Source organism: Syngnathus floridae, chromosome 11, assembly GCF_059516105.1.
Source record: "Syngnathus floridae isolate MCC-2025c chromosome 11, RoL_Sflo_1.0, whole genome shotgun sequence".
Lineage (NCBI taxonomy): Eukaryota > Metazoa > Chordata > Actinopteri > Syngnathiformes > Syngnathidae > Syngnathus > Syngnathus floridae.
This window is the reverse complement of record NC_142423.1, coordinates 13,053,223-13,071,070: the sequence shown is the minus strand read 5'-3', so window position 1 is coordinate 13,071,070 and position 17,848 is coordinate 13,053,223. Positions and strand designations below refer to the sequence as shown.

Below are 17,848 nucleotides of genomic sequence, written 5' to 3'. Positions count from 1 at the left end.
TTTGTAGAACAATTTGGAAAGGTAATCTTATTTCCCTGACACATTCACCGTAAGTGAAAACGCAGTGATAACTTTTGGTTAACACGGCCACCTCCAGGACCAAAACAGAAGTACAGTAAAATCAAAGGAAGTCTGTTCAGACAAGTGAGAACTGTGAATTCTCAAGAAAATGCTCAATAGGCGTACTTTAATGGTTTATTAGTAGTCTCCGGTACAGTACAACATTGCATAAAATTATATGGGTTAAAAAACGCACAAAAATGTAGCGCAACATGAATGAATGGCAAACACCTCAGAGCTTTTCAGCAAAGACCATAATGACAAATATTTCCTCCCCCAAATATTAATAGTTTTAGTTAGGTGGCTGGCGGCGTCAAAAATAAAGCTTTGTGTGGAATCAATTTTAAAAAGCTACAGCAAGTACAGGGTTGAAAAAAAGATGTGTTCACAAGTGAAGGTGAGCAAGACTTTACTTTCATGCTGATAACCCAGACTCCTTCCAGCAGTGGTGACAAAAAGTGCTTATTCAATTTTAGAACCTACAACATTTGAATGGAGTTGACTGGCTGTGAAGTGACAACAAATTGCACAAAAAAAAAAATCTGTCTCAAAACGGTAGGCATCACCCAGTCTTTATCTTCTTTGAGGCAGCTCAAACTGACCCAGCTTTTAACCAACCCAAACTGAAAGCAAATGACCTAGTTACTGCTCATTGGAGGAATGTGCCAAGTACAGCTGCAAAGAAGCGGCGGACGGTGGAGTAGTGGAAATACGTTTGAAATAACTCAAGTGCCATTTCTGTACAGCTTAATACAAGAAATTATTGAATAGACGAGGACTCTAACAATTCTTCATTTGGTCTTTGTCCTGATATCAAATACCTTACAAATGTAAATATACACACTTCGTGTCGAATTGGCAGCAAAGGCCACAATATATTTCTATTAGAATAACTAGGTCATTGTAACCACCAATAACGAGTACGAAATTGTCAGTTGTGCTGTACAGTAATCCCCAAATATTTGTGGTTTACTATTCACAAACTAATCTAATAAATATATCTGTATGCTCCACAGAAAAAAACTAACCCTCTGAAAACAAAACTAGACATGTTTGTGCTCTTTGTGAGACACCTTAAAGAGCCACAGGATGGCAGCAGTTCTTCAAAAGGTCCATTGTTTTTCAGACAAGGCTCATGGAAAGAGGTCCAGCTTGGGGGCCCACTCCAGGGCGGTGTTGACAACGGCAAGCGCCGCAGCCCCCAAGGCTACCGTCAGGCCCATCACCGCTAAGCGGACAAAGCGGCGGGTCACGGAGGGCCGGGCCACCTTCGAGCGCTCTGCCAGCTCCTGCTGCTGCTGTTGCTGCTGTTGCAGTTGCCTCCGCCGGCGGAGGTGGGGCACCGAGTCAGGCCGCTGCTGCGTCGAGGCCAAGTCAAAGTCTTTAAACGTGGTGGTCGCCATGCTTGGGAAGGGGAAAAGGTTACAATTTTAAACCCGCCTTGTTAGCTTACCAGTGGTGTCACTGCAATTTTTGCTGCACAAAAGGGTACACTCAGGTCCAATTATATTCAATTGTTCCCTTTTTAATGCTTGTTACACTTCAATTTCTGGACCTGATTGTAAGGCTGACACCACGTCGGGAAAGAGTGGGTGGCGGTAACTTACCAGTCGCGAAAGGCGACCTCTCTGGCCAGTTCGGATGGCGGGAACTGGACAAACAGGTCTCCCGCTCGGCTGATGAGGGTCTCGTAGGGCAGATCCTGAGGAATCTGTGACAGCAGGTGATGGACCATGGCCATGTCGCATTCGCACTCCAGCACCTCCTCCTCTCTGTGCAGGACTATCTGTAGCACACACGCACGTCACTCTAAATCACACTATGAAATTTCAATCTCTCCTTGAATACAGTATCCGGCATCGTTCATTGAAGTACTGGCAGCGAAACCGACTCACCACGGCCGCAAAGTAGATGGGCATCAGTGGATGGCAGGCGAGGAAGAAGTCGTACAACCGCACCACGTGGCGGAAGTCTGCCAGGACGTGGCCGAACCAGGTGATCAGCCAGCTGAGAGCAAAGACGGTGCCCACCTCCGCCCTGGCAAGGACAGACATACGTCGCTCGAGTGTCCTTTACCACCACAAAATCACCCACTATGGGTTGGTTGTTTAATATCACCGCTTTGTCAGATAACACAAATGATAAAGAACGACTGAGCCAATTTTGCCAAGACAACGTTGGTTAACATCACCAGACGTTGTATGGACTTCCTCTCTCTTGTGGAAGCAGCGCTCGATTACACTCGGTCAATTTAGTGGGGAAAATTTGAGTGGATGAAAGTTTGCCTTACTGTTGCATGAAATCATGCACCTCGGGCTTGACCCTCTCGATGATGGGCATTAGGTAGTTGAGGATGTGTTTGGTGTTGTCCATGGTGGGGTCCATGAAGTCCCTAGCCAAAATCACAAAGCAGAAAATTCTAATTTTAGAAACAAAAAGACAGAGGGACTTGCAACGTTACCTGAGGTGATGCGTGGAGAGTTTTTCTACAAGGGCCGTTGCCAAGCGCTCGCCCACAACCAGGAGGAAGGTGACGACGATATCGTGGTAACCTTGGTAGTAGTGCAATTGAGGATTACGCTTGAGGACTCGGAGGATGATGTCGATCAGCTCCTCCTGGAGCCCCTCCCGCTGCTCATCCGGCATACCTGGACACGTAGGCGAGCATCATACATGTGAACCTTTGGCAACATCACCAAGTGCTTTGTGTTTCTGGGGTACTCACCAGGAGGGAACCTCCGTAGTGAGCGTTGAACGTCCAGGAGCACTTGGTTGTAATCCTTGTTGTTGTCCCGCTCCACCGTTTCTATGCAAAAAGAGTGGGCGATAAATGTGGCAAAAAGATCCACTGTTAAGAACGAGCGTGTTATGGAAGACATGCACATTACCTGGCTCCTGCTCCAAGATATTGGGCGGGACGTTGAGGAGTCGCGGCCACACCTGACAGCGCATCTCGTCCGTCAGCAGGCCGCCTTCGCTGATGGCCATCCTCCTGAGGGCCGCTACGTCGGCCGGACTCGCCTGCAGGGCCTGGGCGATGTCGGCCAGCTTTCTCTGCCGCCGGTCTGACAAAACAGAGTATGTAATCACCCACTATGGCACGCATGTGACAAAGTCTCTGTAAATTCCAGTGACAAAGATTGTCTCTCAGTTGAGATATACAACTTCAACATACTTCCTAAATTAATGTACTACTTTCCTACATAGGCAGCAATTGAGTGTCATCCTATAGCATCTTGGAGTGCTTTTGGAAAGTATAAAAACAAAAACTTTTGCTTATTTGCCGGCGCATGATGATGACGTCACATACAATGGCACTGAATTAACATGTCACCTGATCAAGGATACTGATAATATATACACATCTTTGATCGTACAAGCGCAATTAGCAATCGGGTACTCACTTAAACTTTCAATATTAGGAGTTAAAAAATAAAGCTAAGCAACAATGAATGTCGCCGAATGGGTGGAGGGTTGTTACCGTTATTTTGATTCTCATTTATCAGTGACGAGGCGGTGCCTGATGTCTTCATGTTTCCTTCGCTTTATGTAACTGTTGCTAGCTTTTTCGTCTTCAGACTGACATATTTGTCCACGGTAACTTTTGAGGCCAAGCGTTACAATTAATTTCCCACGGATGCCATCAGCTCAGTTAGTACGGCAAGCCTATTAGGCTAGCACGGGCCGGCCCTGGTTCGTCCTTCGTTGGCGAGCTACGCTAGTCTTCTCCGGGGCACCTCCGACGTGAACGTCTCCCCCAAAGTGGACATCATGAGTCGGAGAGCTGAGCCGAGGTAGCGTCATGAAACCGGTGACGTTACATGTTTGTATGGACAACCGGCGGCGTACTGGAACGTCACAGCAAAAGGCGAGTTGAGCGCATGCGCAACCTGACGGCATAAAAACAACAACATTATTTATACAATACTGTACACGTAGAGAATAGATTCGTCTCCAAGGAGTTCAGACTTGAATACATAATTGGACAGAGGTAAAAAAAAAAACAATTAAACAAACAAACAAAATGTTGCTGTCCGTTATATAAACATTTTAAAATCGTGTAGCGCAGTCATGCGATGAAGTGCAAAAACCAGAAGATGGCAGTGTTGATCAAATCACAACCACAGGTAGTTGGCTGACACCTTGGGGGAAAAATACAGATTTTTATCAGTCACTGTAATGTCAATGTTTAATTTCAAAAATAAAAAAGAAGAGCGAAAAATGAGCACCAATGACTGATCGCCAACCAATCACAGAGCACATAAAGTCAGCCAGCCATTCATGCCTATGGGCAATTTAGATTCTTCAATGTAGTAAGAAGCCTCGACCTGAGATTGAACCAAGAACTTCAGACGTATTGAGGCAGATGTGCTGAGGACATTTCTAAATTTAGTCATGGATTAATTTGCCAAGTTATTTCACTCGCACGCAGCAAGAGTTAGTGCAATATGCTTTGCAATGTTCATCTGCAGTATGTTGCTTATAATAAATGGTGTCCCCAATTGCAAAGCAAAATAAACAATGCTGAAATAACTACACCTACTCACTGACTTGCATTTTTGCTTCCTTTTTTTCTTCTTCCCACTTTACCCTATGATGGATGTGCCCCTGTCATAAAAAGCAGCTTGAATGCAAAAATGGTGGCATTTGCAGAAGGAATGGTGGGGGCAGCACAATTTGCTGTCACAGGACAAGTGTTGAAATTGAGCAAACGTTAAAGGGGGTGTCACTCTCTTCAGTATTTATAGCTTTTAAGCGGCGGCCCGAGAGACGGCAGCACGGAGGGAGCCTCCGTGGAAAAAATGGCAATATCCTACGAGGTGGACGCTCTCGTCGATCATGTCGGATGGCCTTAATGCGTATTATTGCTGGAGCTGCAGCTAGTTGTGCAGTTCAACACAGAAACACTGCTCAGAAAAAGTGGAAACACAGTCAGTATACCATATGACAAAAATCTGGAGTACGTGACAGCACTCACCGACTGCAAAATTAAATTAAAAAAGTAATCTTTTGTCATCCGCCTATTTCCAAAATAGTATGGTGTTATGAATTTTGCTAAACTGTGATGTCACAAGTTACCTAACCACCTTCATGCCCAGTCTTTTTATCAATCTTATCCACTATTCATTGTGCTCTTGATGAAATTCCCTGATAGGCCACAGGATGGCACTGAAGTCCCATCTAATTGGAAAGTAATACATTGATGTCAAGGGTCAAGGAAGCATGTTGAAGTGATACAACCTCAAACTTTTTGTTTGTCGGGGGAGAGTTCACTTTAGCCTGGCTTGTTAGTGGAAGAAGTTAGGCTGACATCATCCAGTGCATTTTTTTAAATCATGACATTTGCAGGCTGTTTATTTCAAAGGGTAATATTGTAAAAATAATTTGAAGAGACATTAAACTCTGTCAGGATCATAGTTTGTATGCTTTGAGCCATTAATCTAGGAAATTATGGAAATCTTTAAGGCAAATACATTTTTTTCCCCCATAATTCACAGCAGAGCCAAGCCCCTATTTCTATAGGTACACTGAAATCTAAGAACTTTTTGCACAAATTGACTTGGATGTTTCTTGGCTTCGGCCTCTCCGAGATTCCCATCCGTGTAATCTTATTTTGAGCGCTTGACTCACAGCTCATTTGAATAAATGTGTGAAATGTTCTTTTGCTCCCATGAACACCTGCAACTTGATTAGCGGCTGACATTAAGTTGTTTTGGTGCAGCGGGCCGCCAAACGCTGCTCCTGCTTCATAACTCTGGATTTAGCATCCCGCCCCCTGCGCCCGCCCCTCCAACCCTCATTTTTTTTTCTTCTAATACGACACCATATGCGTTTTTATGCATAATAGGCAACCTGCTTTGGCTCAGAGTGAAATACGGCAAGCATAACACTCCAGGCTAATCCATTTTACTCTACCCCTGCCTGGTTGCTTTGACAAAGGTGGTTTATTCCCATTAGCATCCAGGTATGATGATAATAAATATGTATTACGGCATCCCTCTATCAAACAAAGTCCAAATGGACTGTGGGAGTCGCTTCAAACAAACAACGCTCAGACGCGCTACCAGCCCAATGTGTGCAAGTACGGACCTCAGACAGGGCCTTAGTCGGCCATTTCTTTTGTCGTCTTGTTTTATTTAGGTGTTGCAAAAGTCATCAATCCTTTGACCACGAGGAGGTGGGGCCAGTTTGAGCTGAGTGTCGAGCTTCTGCGTTTCAGCGGCTTTAATTAAAATTACTGTCATACTATCTCGACGGATGATACGTAGCTGATGGCTACATAATTGCACATCATTTGATTATTCATGTAATCTTGATTTGGCTGCATTTTATCCACGGTAGAATGTTCTCTTGGGAATTAGGCACGTCTGTATTTCCAATGCAAAAGTAAAGTGCTGTTATGAACACAAAGTTATTCTATTGGTTAATGAATGTAATAAAAACAATGTGATATAAACATAGAAACCCTTCCATCCATTACCTGCAATCTGTCCATCTCTCATCTACAGCATTTACATCGATGGACATCCATTAAGCTATCTCACTACACTTTTAGACGTCTACCTGAGGTTATATTATTTATGGAGTTTTGCTGACCCAGCACATGGTCCCAGCGAGGCATTACAAAAGAGACAGAAAAAGAAAATCCCATGGCTAGCGTTGGTTGAGTGGAACTTTTTCATTTCATTTTTCATTTTCATTATCTGTCAGCTGAAAGTATAAATGCCAGAAGGATTAGAGAAATCAGAAATTACATGGGCTCTCGGCTTTCCCCCGGCTGACCGGGTGCTTATCCTCTCCTCGGTTCCTCTCTCCCCCTCCTGCCTCCCCCTACCTGCTTCCCACGCGGCTCGTCCGCGCGCCATCTTTTACCTATCGCGCAAAGTCTCTTTGGCCCTCTTTTCTTTTTTTTTTTTTTTTTACTCCAGCTTTTCTCCCACTCCTGAGCCGCATTGTGGCCTTTTCTAATATCCCGCTCTTGCCGTCCCGTCGGCACGGCCCCGGTTCCGCGTGACCGGCACCCCGCTGGTCTTCAGCGATGAGAGGGAAGTGTCTCCAGAAGGGAGCCCTTAATCCCCCCAAGATCTATTACAGATAGAAAAGCTGGCCCAGGGGACAAAGATTAGGAGAGCCAAGATACTGGCAACATCGATTGTCTCTCTCATCCCGGGGGCGGCCCGCCAGTTTGCTCCTGTAATGACATTCAACGAGTGGAAAATACTTCTAAATGCAGGTGTGTTGCCAACAGGAAAAAAAGCCTTATTCGCGTCCACCTCATGTGAACCACACAAAACGACAGGTGGTTTGACGCCATAGTGATGCCTTGAAAAACGAGTTTACATCGTTCCTTAACCTAACTCTTAACTCAGAACACTCATCTCAAATCTTCCAGGAATGTTAAATTCATGAATCCATTCCAGCATACACAAGGAAAAATATCCCATGATCTTTCACTGAGGCAAGTATTCTGTTTTAGTTGAACTATACCGGCACAAAACGGCAGTTCTGTAGTCTGTCTCTGCGGTGTTTATATAAGACTGAACAAAACAGTTTCAAGTGCTCCGCTATAGTGAATGAGGACAATGTGTGCATTCAGACAATGTTCTGCAGCTGAGGTCACCAGGGTGGTGCTATCAGCCCTGTTGGAAAAATTGCATTTTCTCAGAAAATAAAACAAACAAGAATAAAGAGCCTTTTTATTTTTATTTTTTTACATATATACAATATGGGCGAGATTCTTTGCCGTGCCTGTTGATAAACAAACTTGACCTCAGTGGCTGCGAACGTGTAGATCCCAAATGACAAATTTAAAAGCACGGCTGTGATTGAGTTGATTAAATACATACAATTAAAGGTAATTTAATTTGTTTCACAAGTGTGTATCAAGTTACTAGCCCTTCAACTTATTCAAGTCACACTCACTTTTAAAAAGGTCATTGACCCCTACAGTCTCTCTGCATGTATCTCACGCACGAAGGAAGGAGCAACATTTTCTCTCTCCTGGGCCTACTTGGATCGTACAAGCTACAAAGGATTGCCAACAACAGACTGCAGCTACAAGGCCTCCGCTAATCACGCTATTGATCCTGTAATTCCGCCCATTTGAAGCTCTTTACCACAGTGGGTGGTATCGATGAATAAAGTCCAAGCCTCTTCTTCTCCTCGCACTTGCAGAGGCGAGCGGCGTCTCCAGGGAGGTGACAGAGACCGCCGCTGGCACCTCGCTTTGATTTTAGCCTTCTGCATGCGTCACGGGAAAGGCTGTCATATCAGCCGAGTGACGCATATGATAGAAGGCTCATTTTGAAATCTCCCCTGGCCTCGTGTTGTACAGGACCAAAAGCGAAATAATGGAGGACAATGCGTTTGTTATGTGCACTGATTTTGAGGAATTCATGTGAGTGAGATCTAACTTTGGAACTACAAATGCAACTTTAAGAATTTGCATTTGAAATGATGTAATGGTAGGCCAGGAAGGGCAAGGCAGAAACAGGAAGTAGGGGAGGTTTTATATGTGACACGTAGTGAGCCAGCATGTGCAAGTGACAGCAAGTGTCATGTCGATTAGTTATATTTAAAACTATGCAAATGTTTGTTTGGCTTTTTGCCTAAAAAGTTAACAGGTAAAACACTTGGTGATTTTTTTTTTTTTTTGCTATAACAGTCCCTGAAAAAGCTCAACACACATGCACACCAAAAAGTTTGGGAGCTGGTGGAAAAACTCATCATCTGGTCATTCTTGTAAGTGTTACGATTTTATACATTTACTGTTTTTTGAAATTGTCTGTCTAAATTTAAGATCATTTGTTGTGGTCTCTGGCACTCAAGCACGGAATGAAATAAACATTGACTCAATCCAACAGTACCTTGCAGCTATGGCAGCTGTTATGAAAATCTGAGATTAATTAACAGCATATTTAATAGTTGGTCTTTTTTTTTTTTTTTTTTTAACAGATACATGTTGGGTTCATCTTTTAACTCCCATTTAAGTACCAAGGACAAGTTCTTGCCTGCTTAAGTGTTAGAATGAGTGCAAACTGTTGATGTAATTAAAAATCAAGCTGTGCATCTCAATGTCCTGATGCTTGTCAGCTATTCCAGTTTTTTTTTTTTTGGTCTCATTTACAGATAGGGCGCGAGAGGATCTTTAACATACATCCTTGACAATAATTACACGGCGCCATGACAGAAATGAACTCCGCAATCAGCTTCTAATTTATGGCCACCTGCAAGATGACACGACACCGCTGATTGTAGCTTTAATTATTCCCCGCACTTTGCATCGCATAATTGAAATGCCTGACGTTTGAGTCCTAACGTGGCTTTGTTTAAAGAGACACAAAAAAGTGCAGGTACAATGGGAGGAATATAGTGTGAGGCGGCAGTTAATGCTCTGATGTTGACGTTGGGTGAAGGTTGCACATAAAAGGCAAACAGTGAAGAAAACTATGTTCAACTCTTGAGTCACCACAATAGGCGAACACAAAGATGTCTGAATCGTAATAAGGCAGCCATTATGATACAATTTTGAAGCTGCAGAGAATTGTGAGGTTCACGTAGCATTTACCGATGATATAGTTGTTCATTGCATGCTCTTTCACAATGGTTGTGCAATTTTTTTTTTTTAATGGATCTAGCTACTGAAAGACCAGCTTTCTTGACAGAATGGAATTCCACCGCGAAATCTTTAATCGCATTTTCCTTTTTTTTTTTAAAGCTTGGTCCTTGTTATCCTGGCGATTAAGCACACGTGGACTTGTAGAGTGGCCGATGCTTGATGAGCGCAATTCTACCCCGTATGTCCCTGGCCTGAATGATGGCGTGTGGGCCGCCAGACCTTTTAAAAGCAACTTGCGCTTAATTGTCCGCTGCGTTTTGCCTTTTGTCTGTGGATTTATAATGCACTTTGGAGCTGCTTTGCAATTCTGAGGGCGGTGGCCTTTTGTGGGATGGAGTTTATAGGATGATGTTTTGTTAATGTGGAATTAGGACATGATCCAGTTAAAGGCTAAAGCAGCACGTTCTGTATAAACACTCATGTTTTGCTTTTTAGTTCATCCTTTTTTGAACAATAGTTCAACACCCCCTTGGTTCTTTGAGATTTCAAACAGATGTATTTTTCCCAACACCCACGAGCAGTGTCCAATTAGCTTTAGCCTCAATGCAATTAGTTGTATAGACGCTCTACAGGGAAGTAACCTCATTGACTTTAATGGCTCATGTTATGCAAACGGTAAATTGATACAAAACACGGGGACCTGGTTGCTCGATTTCTACGTGGTTGTCCTGATTACTGCCAGCAGAACCCAGTCAATGCCACCATCTTATTTCCAAATGAAAACGTGCACTGAGAGATAAATTAAAAAAAGGTAGTGAGATGCAGGTGAAAGGTCCAAACTGCTTTTGACTCAACAATGGAAGTATCATTCATTATTGACGCCTCTACAAGGGTAGGCTAGAGTGAATTTTCATAAGGATGATTTCTCTTTACCCTCTCTGCCTTCCTCTCAACTTAAAGTCATTTTTTTAGCCCTTTGGATGCATTTGAATGTAATTGACTCATAAAATTAACAAGAGCTTCGCTTCAGAAAGAGTTGTCGACTTGTTCCCCGGCGCTTTGCAATTGAAAGATAATACGCCGCTCGCTTATTCCAATTGGGATTTCTTTTGTTTTGTTTACGTCTGTTCTTTGCAGTGCTTGTAAAAAGAGTCCAAAACGGCTATATTTAATGATGTTTATTTTAAGATGTGATGTTGTGAAAGAGAGCTGCACTGAGAGAAACAAAACGAATTGTCAACTCTTCTACTAAAGCCCTCAATCTTTTTTTTTTTGGAACAAATCTCATCTGAAACCACGTTCTTTATGTACGTTATGTATGTTACAACTAGATTTGCCCGCCCGTCAGCCAGTGATATATCCAGCAACGATGGACGCCAGAACATGCCATTAACGTCTGACAGTATGTCATCCTTACATACCCAACATCCTGTCGACGGGCTGCCACGTCATGATAACGTTACGCGTCCCAGATGTGTTGGAAATGCTTTTTCAGTTCAAGCCCACTAAACTTGTAGTGCAATTCCATTCTGAAATTAGCCAACGAGGAAACACCGGGGAAAATGTTGGAATGAGAAAATAAGATATTCACTCAAGACAGGCTTGTTATCTTTGTAAAGTTTCCCAATATTGCTGTGTAGCTGAGGACACGCTTTATCTGGGGGATGAGAAGAAGAAAGTTTAGCACGGGCCCTTCGGAGCTCCGCGCCAGTCTGCTTCTTATCCTCCCAGGGAGAACTCGGGCAATTTGGATTCCGATTGGAAGCCAAGCGGACCGAAGGGCTCAATGAACGAAAACCCTTTCATCTCCCTACCAGATGATTTACATTTGCACATGAGTGAGGCCTAATCTGCACATTTTTAAACAAGCACAGGAAAAAAAAATTGTCCAGGAGTCACTGATGACCGATGTCGTTTCCTCCTTATGTGACTTTCTTTCTGTCTTTCTTTTCTTTTTGTTTTTTTTTGTGTTTGCTCTGCAGGTTCATGAAAAGCCCATTTGGGCGGACGGATGCGGTGAGATGATGTAAAAACATTTTTAATTCCGTGGAATTCCTCCCGCACACTTATTATTACAAGACTTGACATCATGACAAAGCTCCATGCTGTCTTTGGATTCGACATCAAACGCTTTTTTCCGCTTAGCTGAATTTATTCACAACTGCTTAAAAAGTACGAGACATCCCCGGTGTATGTGTGTGTACCTCAGGAGAGGTTGCATGCTTGTGTAAAAAAATCCATTTGGAACTCATGATGTTCTCTGCATGATTAAAATGGTGGCAGCTAATTTCCTTGGTATGATTCCCCGCGTATTTACAGTTCATTATTCGGAAAGTTAGCAAGTGGCCTTTTTGGGCCGTTTTCAATTCATGTTCCACAAACGACAATACTGAGAATACCGTGTGCCGTATACTTTTTGGGCTGCATAGAAAACACATTTATTGTTTGACTTGAAAATGGCGAATGGACTGAATCGTAAACTTCATCAATGGCTCGGCCATCTGGGAAGTGTAACATTACCGTGATGTGGGAGCCTGTTGACAGGATGTGGGGTATGTAAGGATGAGCTACTGTCAGACGTTAATGGCATGTTCTGGCATCCGGCTTAGATATATCATTGGCTGACTGGCGGGCAAATCTAGTTGTAACTGCTCTCACCGTTGGACAGGACTGTCGTGACTGACCACATTGCTGACACGGCGCCGTAATGGATGTTTCCTCACATTCACATCATATTTACTAACTTGAAATTGGATCCTGATTCAAAATCTTTTTTACCGAATCTAAATTCAGGTTCATGTCATATATTCCCAATTTGAAAGTAAGTCTTGGGGAAACCTTCGCCAACTACTTCTCAGTATTCTTTGTTTCCAGGTTATCTTAGTTGCAAATTGACAAAGCAGGCTTTTTTTTTATTTAAAATTGTGATAGCTTGGATTATATTTGTAATAATGACGATTGTTTCTTTTGACTGTCAGTGTATCAGCGTTTTATGTCGGAATAGTTGCTGATGTGTTGCAACGTTTTTAGTTTTAGTTAGTCATTCAGGTTTGTTGTTGATTTAAAATTAATAGTCAGCGTCATGGATCCGTTATGGACAAATATGCTTGTAGCCCGAGTCGTGCTCAGGGGCACAAATACAACGCTCGTAATGTTAAGTCAATAACCCGCGCGCCATGGATGGATGGCGAGCTGGTGTGGCAATAAAACAAAGAGTCACTTGTATTGACACAGCCATCCATAGTGCTCTGCTAACTCTCTGCTGACTAGACAGAGAGACTGTTTTTCTACCTTTTTACATTCACACGGTGTTCCCGCTCCAACTGACTCTTCCTGAAAATAACCCCCTCTCCTTGTTGTGGATCTCCAATGCACATGTTATTCTGCACTGCACCTCAGAGGACATTTGGAGTTCTTATCAAAGTAACACGGAAGGAAATTTGGGTGTTGAAATTGGATGTGACCGGCTCGGCATCCTTGAAAGCCGAGGGCCCGAGGACAGAGGCTGTTGTACTGACAGCCTGTCCCCAATTGCCTCATACATCAAGGTGTATCCGCTCAGATAGAATAGTATATAATCACACTTTGATATGATATACTTTCCGCGCCTCATATCCGTTCAGCCTTCCACGGCTTTGTAAACCAGCCCGTGTTGGCATCCTGCCCGCAGCTGTCACGAAGAGCAGCGGAAAAAATATAGACGTGGGTCCAAAACAGAGGCAACAACTTTTAATTTGCCGCTGATAGGCTGTGGCGTCCTTGGCTGATGGCAGCTGATTTACGCTGCGCAACTTTGCGGAGGTGCTTAGCAGGCTTTAGATAGCCTGGCGTTTAACTTGAATACGAGCTGTAAATATAACACACAAATATCACAAGCGAGTTAAAGCCCTGTTAAAATGGTCCTTGAATTTACCTGTTTCGGAAGCGTCAGTGAAAGCCATGCAGGGAGAGAACGTGATGAGCTTGGGAGGGGAACCACAAAAGCAAGCAAATAAACATCAATGTGCGCATTTAGAATTCAGGCTAAAATTCCATTTATAGGCTGAATTTGTGAGAAAGTATTGGAAGTCATAAGACTGTGCCAGTGTCATTTTGAGGTTAAGTTTTTAAGGTGTCTCAAATATGCCACAAACAGCTTGCTGACCTGCTTTTTGGAATACACAACCCAAAACAATTTTTTTTCTCCCATCTTGACCGCACGCTGTTTCTGGAGTAAGAGCTTTGGCGGCGTTGTGGAGACACGCACTCAATCGTCTTTCAAGCCCCACGAGAGCTGTGCAAAGTAGAAAGGATTGACTTTGGCTTCATTCTCTGACAATGGAATAAGAGCGAGCCTGAAGAAAAGGGGGTCCAAAAGACACAAGTTAATCAAAAGCTGACAGCTTGAAAGAACAAGGCGCTTCTTTTTTCGCTGGACTTCTTTCCTCTTGGGGATCACGGCTGACTTGAGGAGGTTAATTGTCCGACAGATGACAATAAAACTGATGTCGCTTATCCAAATGCCGCTTGACAACACCGCGTGAGCAAATATTTACTTGCCTGTGAGCTCATGTTTCATTTCATGACCGCACGCTACAATATAATGCGGTTTGGTTTCATTAATTAACATTTTGTGTGTGTGTGTGTTTTTTTTTTTTTTGTGTGCTGTACTGTCCTCACGGGCGCTATCTGGGGCATGCAGCCATGCTTGCTGAATAAAAACCCTTCTGGAAGAGTCTAAAAACTGCAGGCAGCTCTTCCTGCAGGCCTCCGAATGAGCCCTGTGTCTTTCAGGAACAGTTAAAGTAAATTATTCTGTATTTGTCAATGACAGCCAAGGGAATGGGTTTAGGCAAGGTCTGATGTGGATGCGTAGCTTGGCAACAGTGTTCCTACACTCTTTTATTATTTTTTTTTTAATTCTTCTTTCACCAGTCAGACATTTTGGATAAACCTGATTTCAAGACATTCATGCTGTCTTTTGACTTTGATCACCACCATTTCTTTTAAATGTTATCGTAGAAAAAGATGCATGCCCGACCTTATAAATGGGTACATCCTATTGGATATACAGTGATCCCTCGCTACTTCGCGTTTCGTTTATCGCGGCTTTACTACATCGTGGATTTTTTTTTTCCAAATTAAAAAAACATTTAAAAGACAAAATAAAACTTCTAAATTGAGGAAACGTGTCTAACCTTTAGGACAATATAGTATTGTTTGTTTACGAGGGATAACTGTACTCATATGGTTGCCTCTTTTCCAATAGACACCCTGCCCCAATTTGCATTTGTCAACTGAAATCCAACCATTTATTGCCACGAACGTATATATTCGTCAAGATTAGGGATGATTCTTGGCTTGTCTTGTATTGTCAATATGTATGAATGTAACATGTCAACAATTGTTGCCTGGAGAAGAATACAGAATGTCTTATTAAGATTTGCATATATGTATGCCATTTGTTTATTTGTCTGGCTTCAAGGTCTCACTCGTGGGGCCAAGAAATATGCATTCAAGAGGGTCCTTAGTGAGCGCACGTTTGTGCTAATTAGCTACAGAGGAATAATAGGAAAGTCTTAAACTGCCAATGAGTTTACATTCTAAAAAAGAACTTGATAAATAAGGCATCTATTATAGACCATGCATGCAAGTGACTTTGTCAGTTCTAAGACGAAAATGAAGACGTAGTGTTGCCTTCTTAAGCATTTGGACATCAAATACATCATCCATTATAGCAGATGGTGCTACAGCTTTGCAGTTAAAGGCTGATAGATGTGGAAATGGGATTTATGACACTTATGTGCTACGGCAGGCCATCCGTATCTAATCACGAAGTAAAGAACACCAAAGTAAGTAAAAATCTCACCTTGCACCACCGCTGCCACTTTTCCTAATAAATGGTTGGCCTGCATGCAAGTCCTGATGGTACTTGCCGATTCCCGTGGCCCATTTTCCTGTGGAGCGGTGAAAAAATAAGACTTGACGGATTGGTTTCCAGCACGTTGACAGAGGCAAGAAAATCCCCAAATGGCCATCCTTCTAGCACTCCAAACCACCATGTACCAATCATCCCCACAGGCAGTTGGTTGCCATGTCATGTTTTGTTGGGGTCAATTTGAGCTGGTTGGGGTTCTTGGACTACTCTCGCTGAGGGACTGAAATTTATCTGTTGCAGATGAGGCCGATTATAGCCAAAGGAAAAAAGCCAAAGAAGAAGGCAGATAGAGGCAGTCAGGGTGTGGGGGGGGGTAGGGTGGGCGGGAGGTAGATAAAAGCCGAAAAAATACGAGCATGAGTGCTCCACTCTCCTGTCTGCCATTTTTATATGCAATCGTATTGCTGCCTCATTTTTAAATAACAGATCTCCCTCCTTCGCTCGCCATTAATGGCTTGAGAAATATTGATTGGCCATCTGGTCTTCTGGAGACTAAGGCTAATATCTGCTGTCTACCACATATAAATCTCTAGTCTCCGCTGCCTAAATAATGCAGCAGCAAACAGGCAAAGTAGCAGCCAGAGTAAAAGAGAGAGAAGCAGCAGCAGCAGCAGCACAGATGGCAAAAAAAAAAAAAAAAGTGTTCCAGATCTGCCAGTGATCAAACTAAAGATTTGTCCCTGTTGCTTGCGTCTGGCTGCAGCCCGCTTTGGGACTCTTAAACTCCGGCTGACACGAGGCTGTCCAGGAACAAATGATGGTCCTTTTGTAAGCAATGAGAAGTGATCAGGGTGCGGAGGATCCTGAAGTTTTTTTTTGTCATCTTGTTTTTTTTTTTTTTTTTATGTCCCACATCACTCCAAGTAGGACGCATTCAAAGCGCACCCTCACGTCGATATAAAGCATCGGAAGCATCGCGGGCTGTACCTTTAATGATTTAAGCGCTCTCTTTTTTAGTTTTATAGCATCAAATGATCTGTGAAGGTGCCAAGATTTGCTGCAAAAATACATAAAGACAAGCTGAGTATTCTTAGTGAAAAGGAAAACTGACAAGCGCAAGTTGCTCAAATCGCACTATTGTATTTGTGGCCTGTGGTGCAGACAAAACACATTTGACTAACATGACAAAATATTCTTTAGCGTCTCGCGTTCACAGCCAGCCAGAGAGGGGTCGGAAGTTCACGCCATGCCTCTGCTGTAATCAGAAATTCCACATCCCGCTATATAAACAAACGATATCTAAACTTCTAAGTGTTGCCAGAAGGTCACCTTCTGTCTTGTTTGCGTCTCGCTGCGTTTTTGTTAGGGTGACCCATCATGCATTGCAAAAGAACAAAACAGTACAAGAACGAGACACCCGTAGATAAAATGAAATTTATTCATTTTATTCTGCTACCAATCTCAGGATTCACTTTACATCTACAAGTACGTAAGCATATCAAATCTCTCAAGCTAGTTCTCTGGCAGCCTCGAATATTTTTTGTTGTTGTTACTGTTGACCCTTGCTAGCCAATCATCATTTCTCCCATTTTGAGGGACTTCCAGTTCTTTGTCATTGTATTAGCAGTTGCACCATCACGTCGTTCCATCAGATATGTCTGAACATGGCCACCTGCCCAGTTACAAGAGGGTGTGCAGACTTATGCGACTATTGTTTACTTCCCGTTTTGAAAATCTTCCCCCACCCCAAAACATATTACAAGTTAAAGTTGCCATTAATGTTGGTCAAAGTCTTGAAATTATTTTTTTGTCAATTATTTTTTTTTATGTAGAAACCACACCACTAGGGTACAATGAAAGCAAACACGTTATTAGAAACCTGTTTGTCAAAGACGATGAAAAGCAACTGTGAGCTGCTGCGTGGCCCCCTTGTGCCGTTTGCATAATGTGCGGTGTTTAATGGGGTCAAAAGGTGCAAAATGACGCCCCACCGAGACCTCCACCATCACGCCGGAAAATGACTGTATCTAAACAGCAGCCTCTGGCAAAAGACGCACCTGCTTACAGATCCGCTTGCATGCTCAGAATACCAATGAAAAGGATGTGAAACTGTGCACTCTGTTCCCGAGCCTAATCTCTCTTAATATTCTCCTCAATCCTTGAGTTGCCTGATATGTCGTCTTCTCGATCCCCTCGAGGTGGGCTAATGAACCCCTCAATATTGCTCCCCTGTGGGTTCGAACGTGTCATTTTGGGTTTTGTGATCGTTACACGCAAAATAAATCAAGACAAACACCGCACGAGTTGCTAACATTAGAAACAATGCTAACAAATAAGGATATTATAACTTTTGGTGCAAATTTACATAGACC

At 43.0% G+C, this 17,848-nt stretch overlaps 2 protein-coding genes across 7 annotated transcripts in view; one reads left to right on the top strand and one right to left on the bottom strand.

The window, feature by feature from the left end:
• Positions 1–182: 182 nt before the first annotated feature.
• tbc1d20 (TBC1 domain family, member 20) lies at positions 183–3,956 on the bottom strand. Of its 2 annotated transcripts, none has more exons than XM_088390736.1 (8): positions 3,542–3,956; positions 2,949–3,125; positions 2,786–2,866; positions 2,522–2,708; positions 2,351–2,452; positions 1,956–2,097; positions 1,668–1,842; positions 183–1,464 (listed from the first exon to the last, which is right to left on the bottom strand). In XM_088390736.1, exons 1-8 carry the CDS (start codon positions 3,591–3,593, stop codon positions 1,310–1,312), a joined length of 1,071 nt encoding a protein of 356 aa, XP_088246862.1. In that variant the 5' UTR covers positions 3,594–3,956; the 3' UTR covers positions 183–1,309. The 2 variants fall into 2 exon arrangements, with proteins under 2 accessions (XP_088246862.1, XP_088246861.1); XM_088390735.1 differs by having other exon boundaries at positions 1,668–1,846; positions 3,542–3,954.
• Positions 3,957–8,520: 4,564 nt separating this feature from the next.
• Positions 8,521–17,848, top strand: part of cdh22 (cadherin 22) — a 110,126-nt gene continuing 100,798 nt past the window's right edge. For all 5 annotated transcript variants that reach the window (XM_088389840.1, XM_088389839.1, XM_088389841.1 and 2 more), the window contains exon 1: positions 8,521–8,802. The gene's annotated coding sequence lies outside the window, so the exon portion shown is untranslated. The remainder of the gene's footprint in view (positions 8,803–17,848) is intronic.

Bases quoted from the DNA above. Each gene is read 5' to 3' on its own strand.
- tbc1d20 (XM_088390735.1), bottom strand. From the start codon at position 3,593: ATGAAGACATCAGGCACCGCCTCGTCACTGATAAATGAGAATCAAAAT. The intron at 2,453-2,521 runs GTAACGTTGCAA...GATTTTGGCTAG, and splicing joins CTCTCCACGCATCACCTCAG to GGACTTCATGGACCCCACCA. The intron at 1,847-1,955 runs GTGAGTCGGTTT...TGTGTGCTACAG, and splicing joins CCATCTACTTTGCGGCCGTG to ATAGTCCTGCACAGAGAGGA.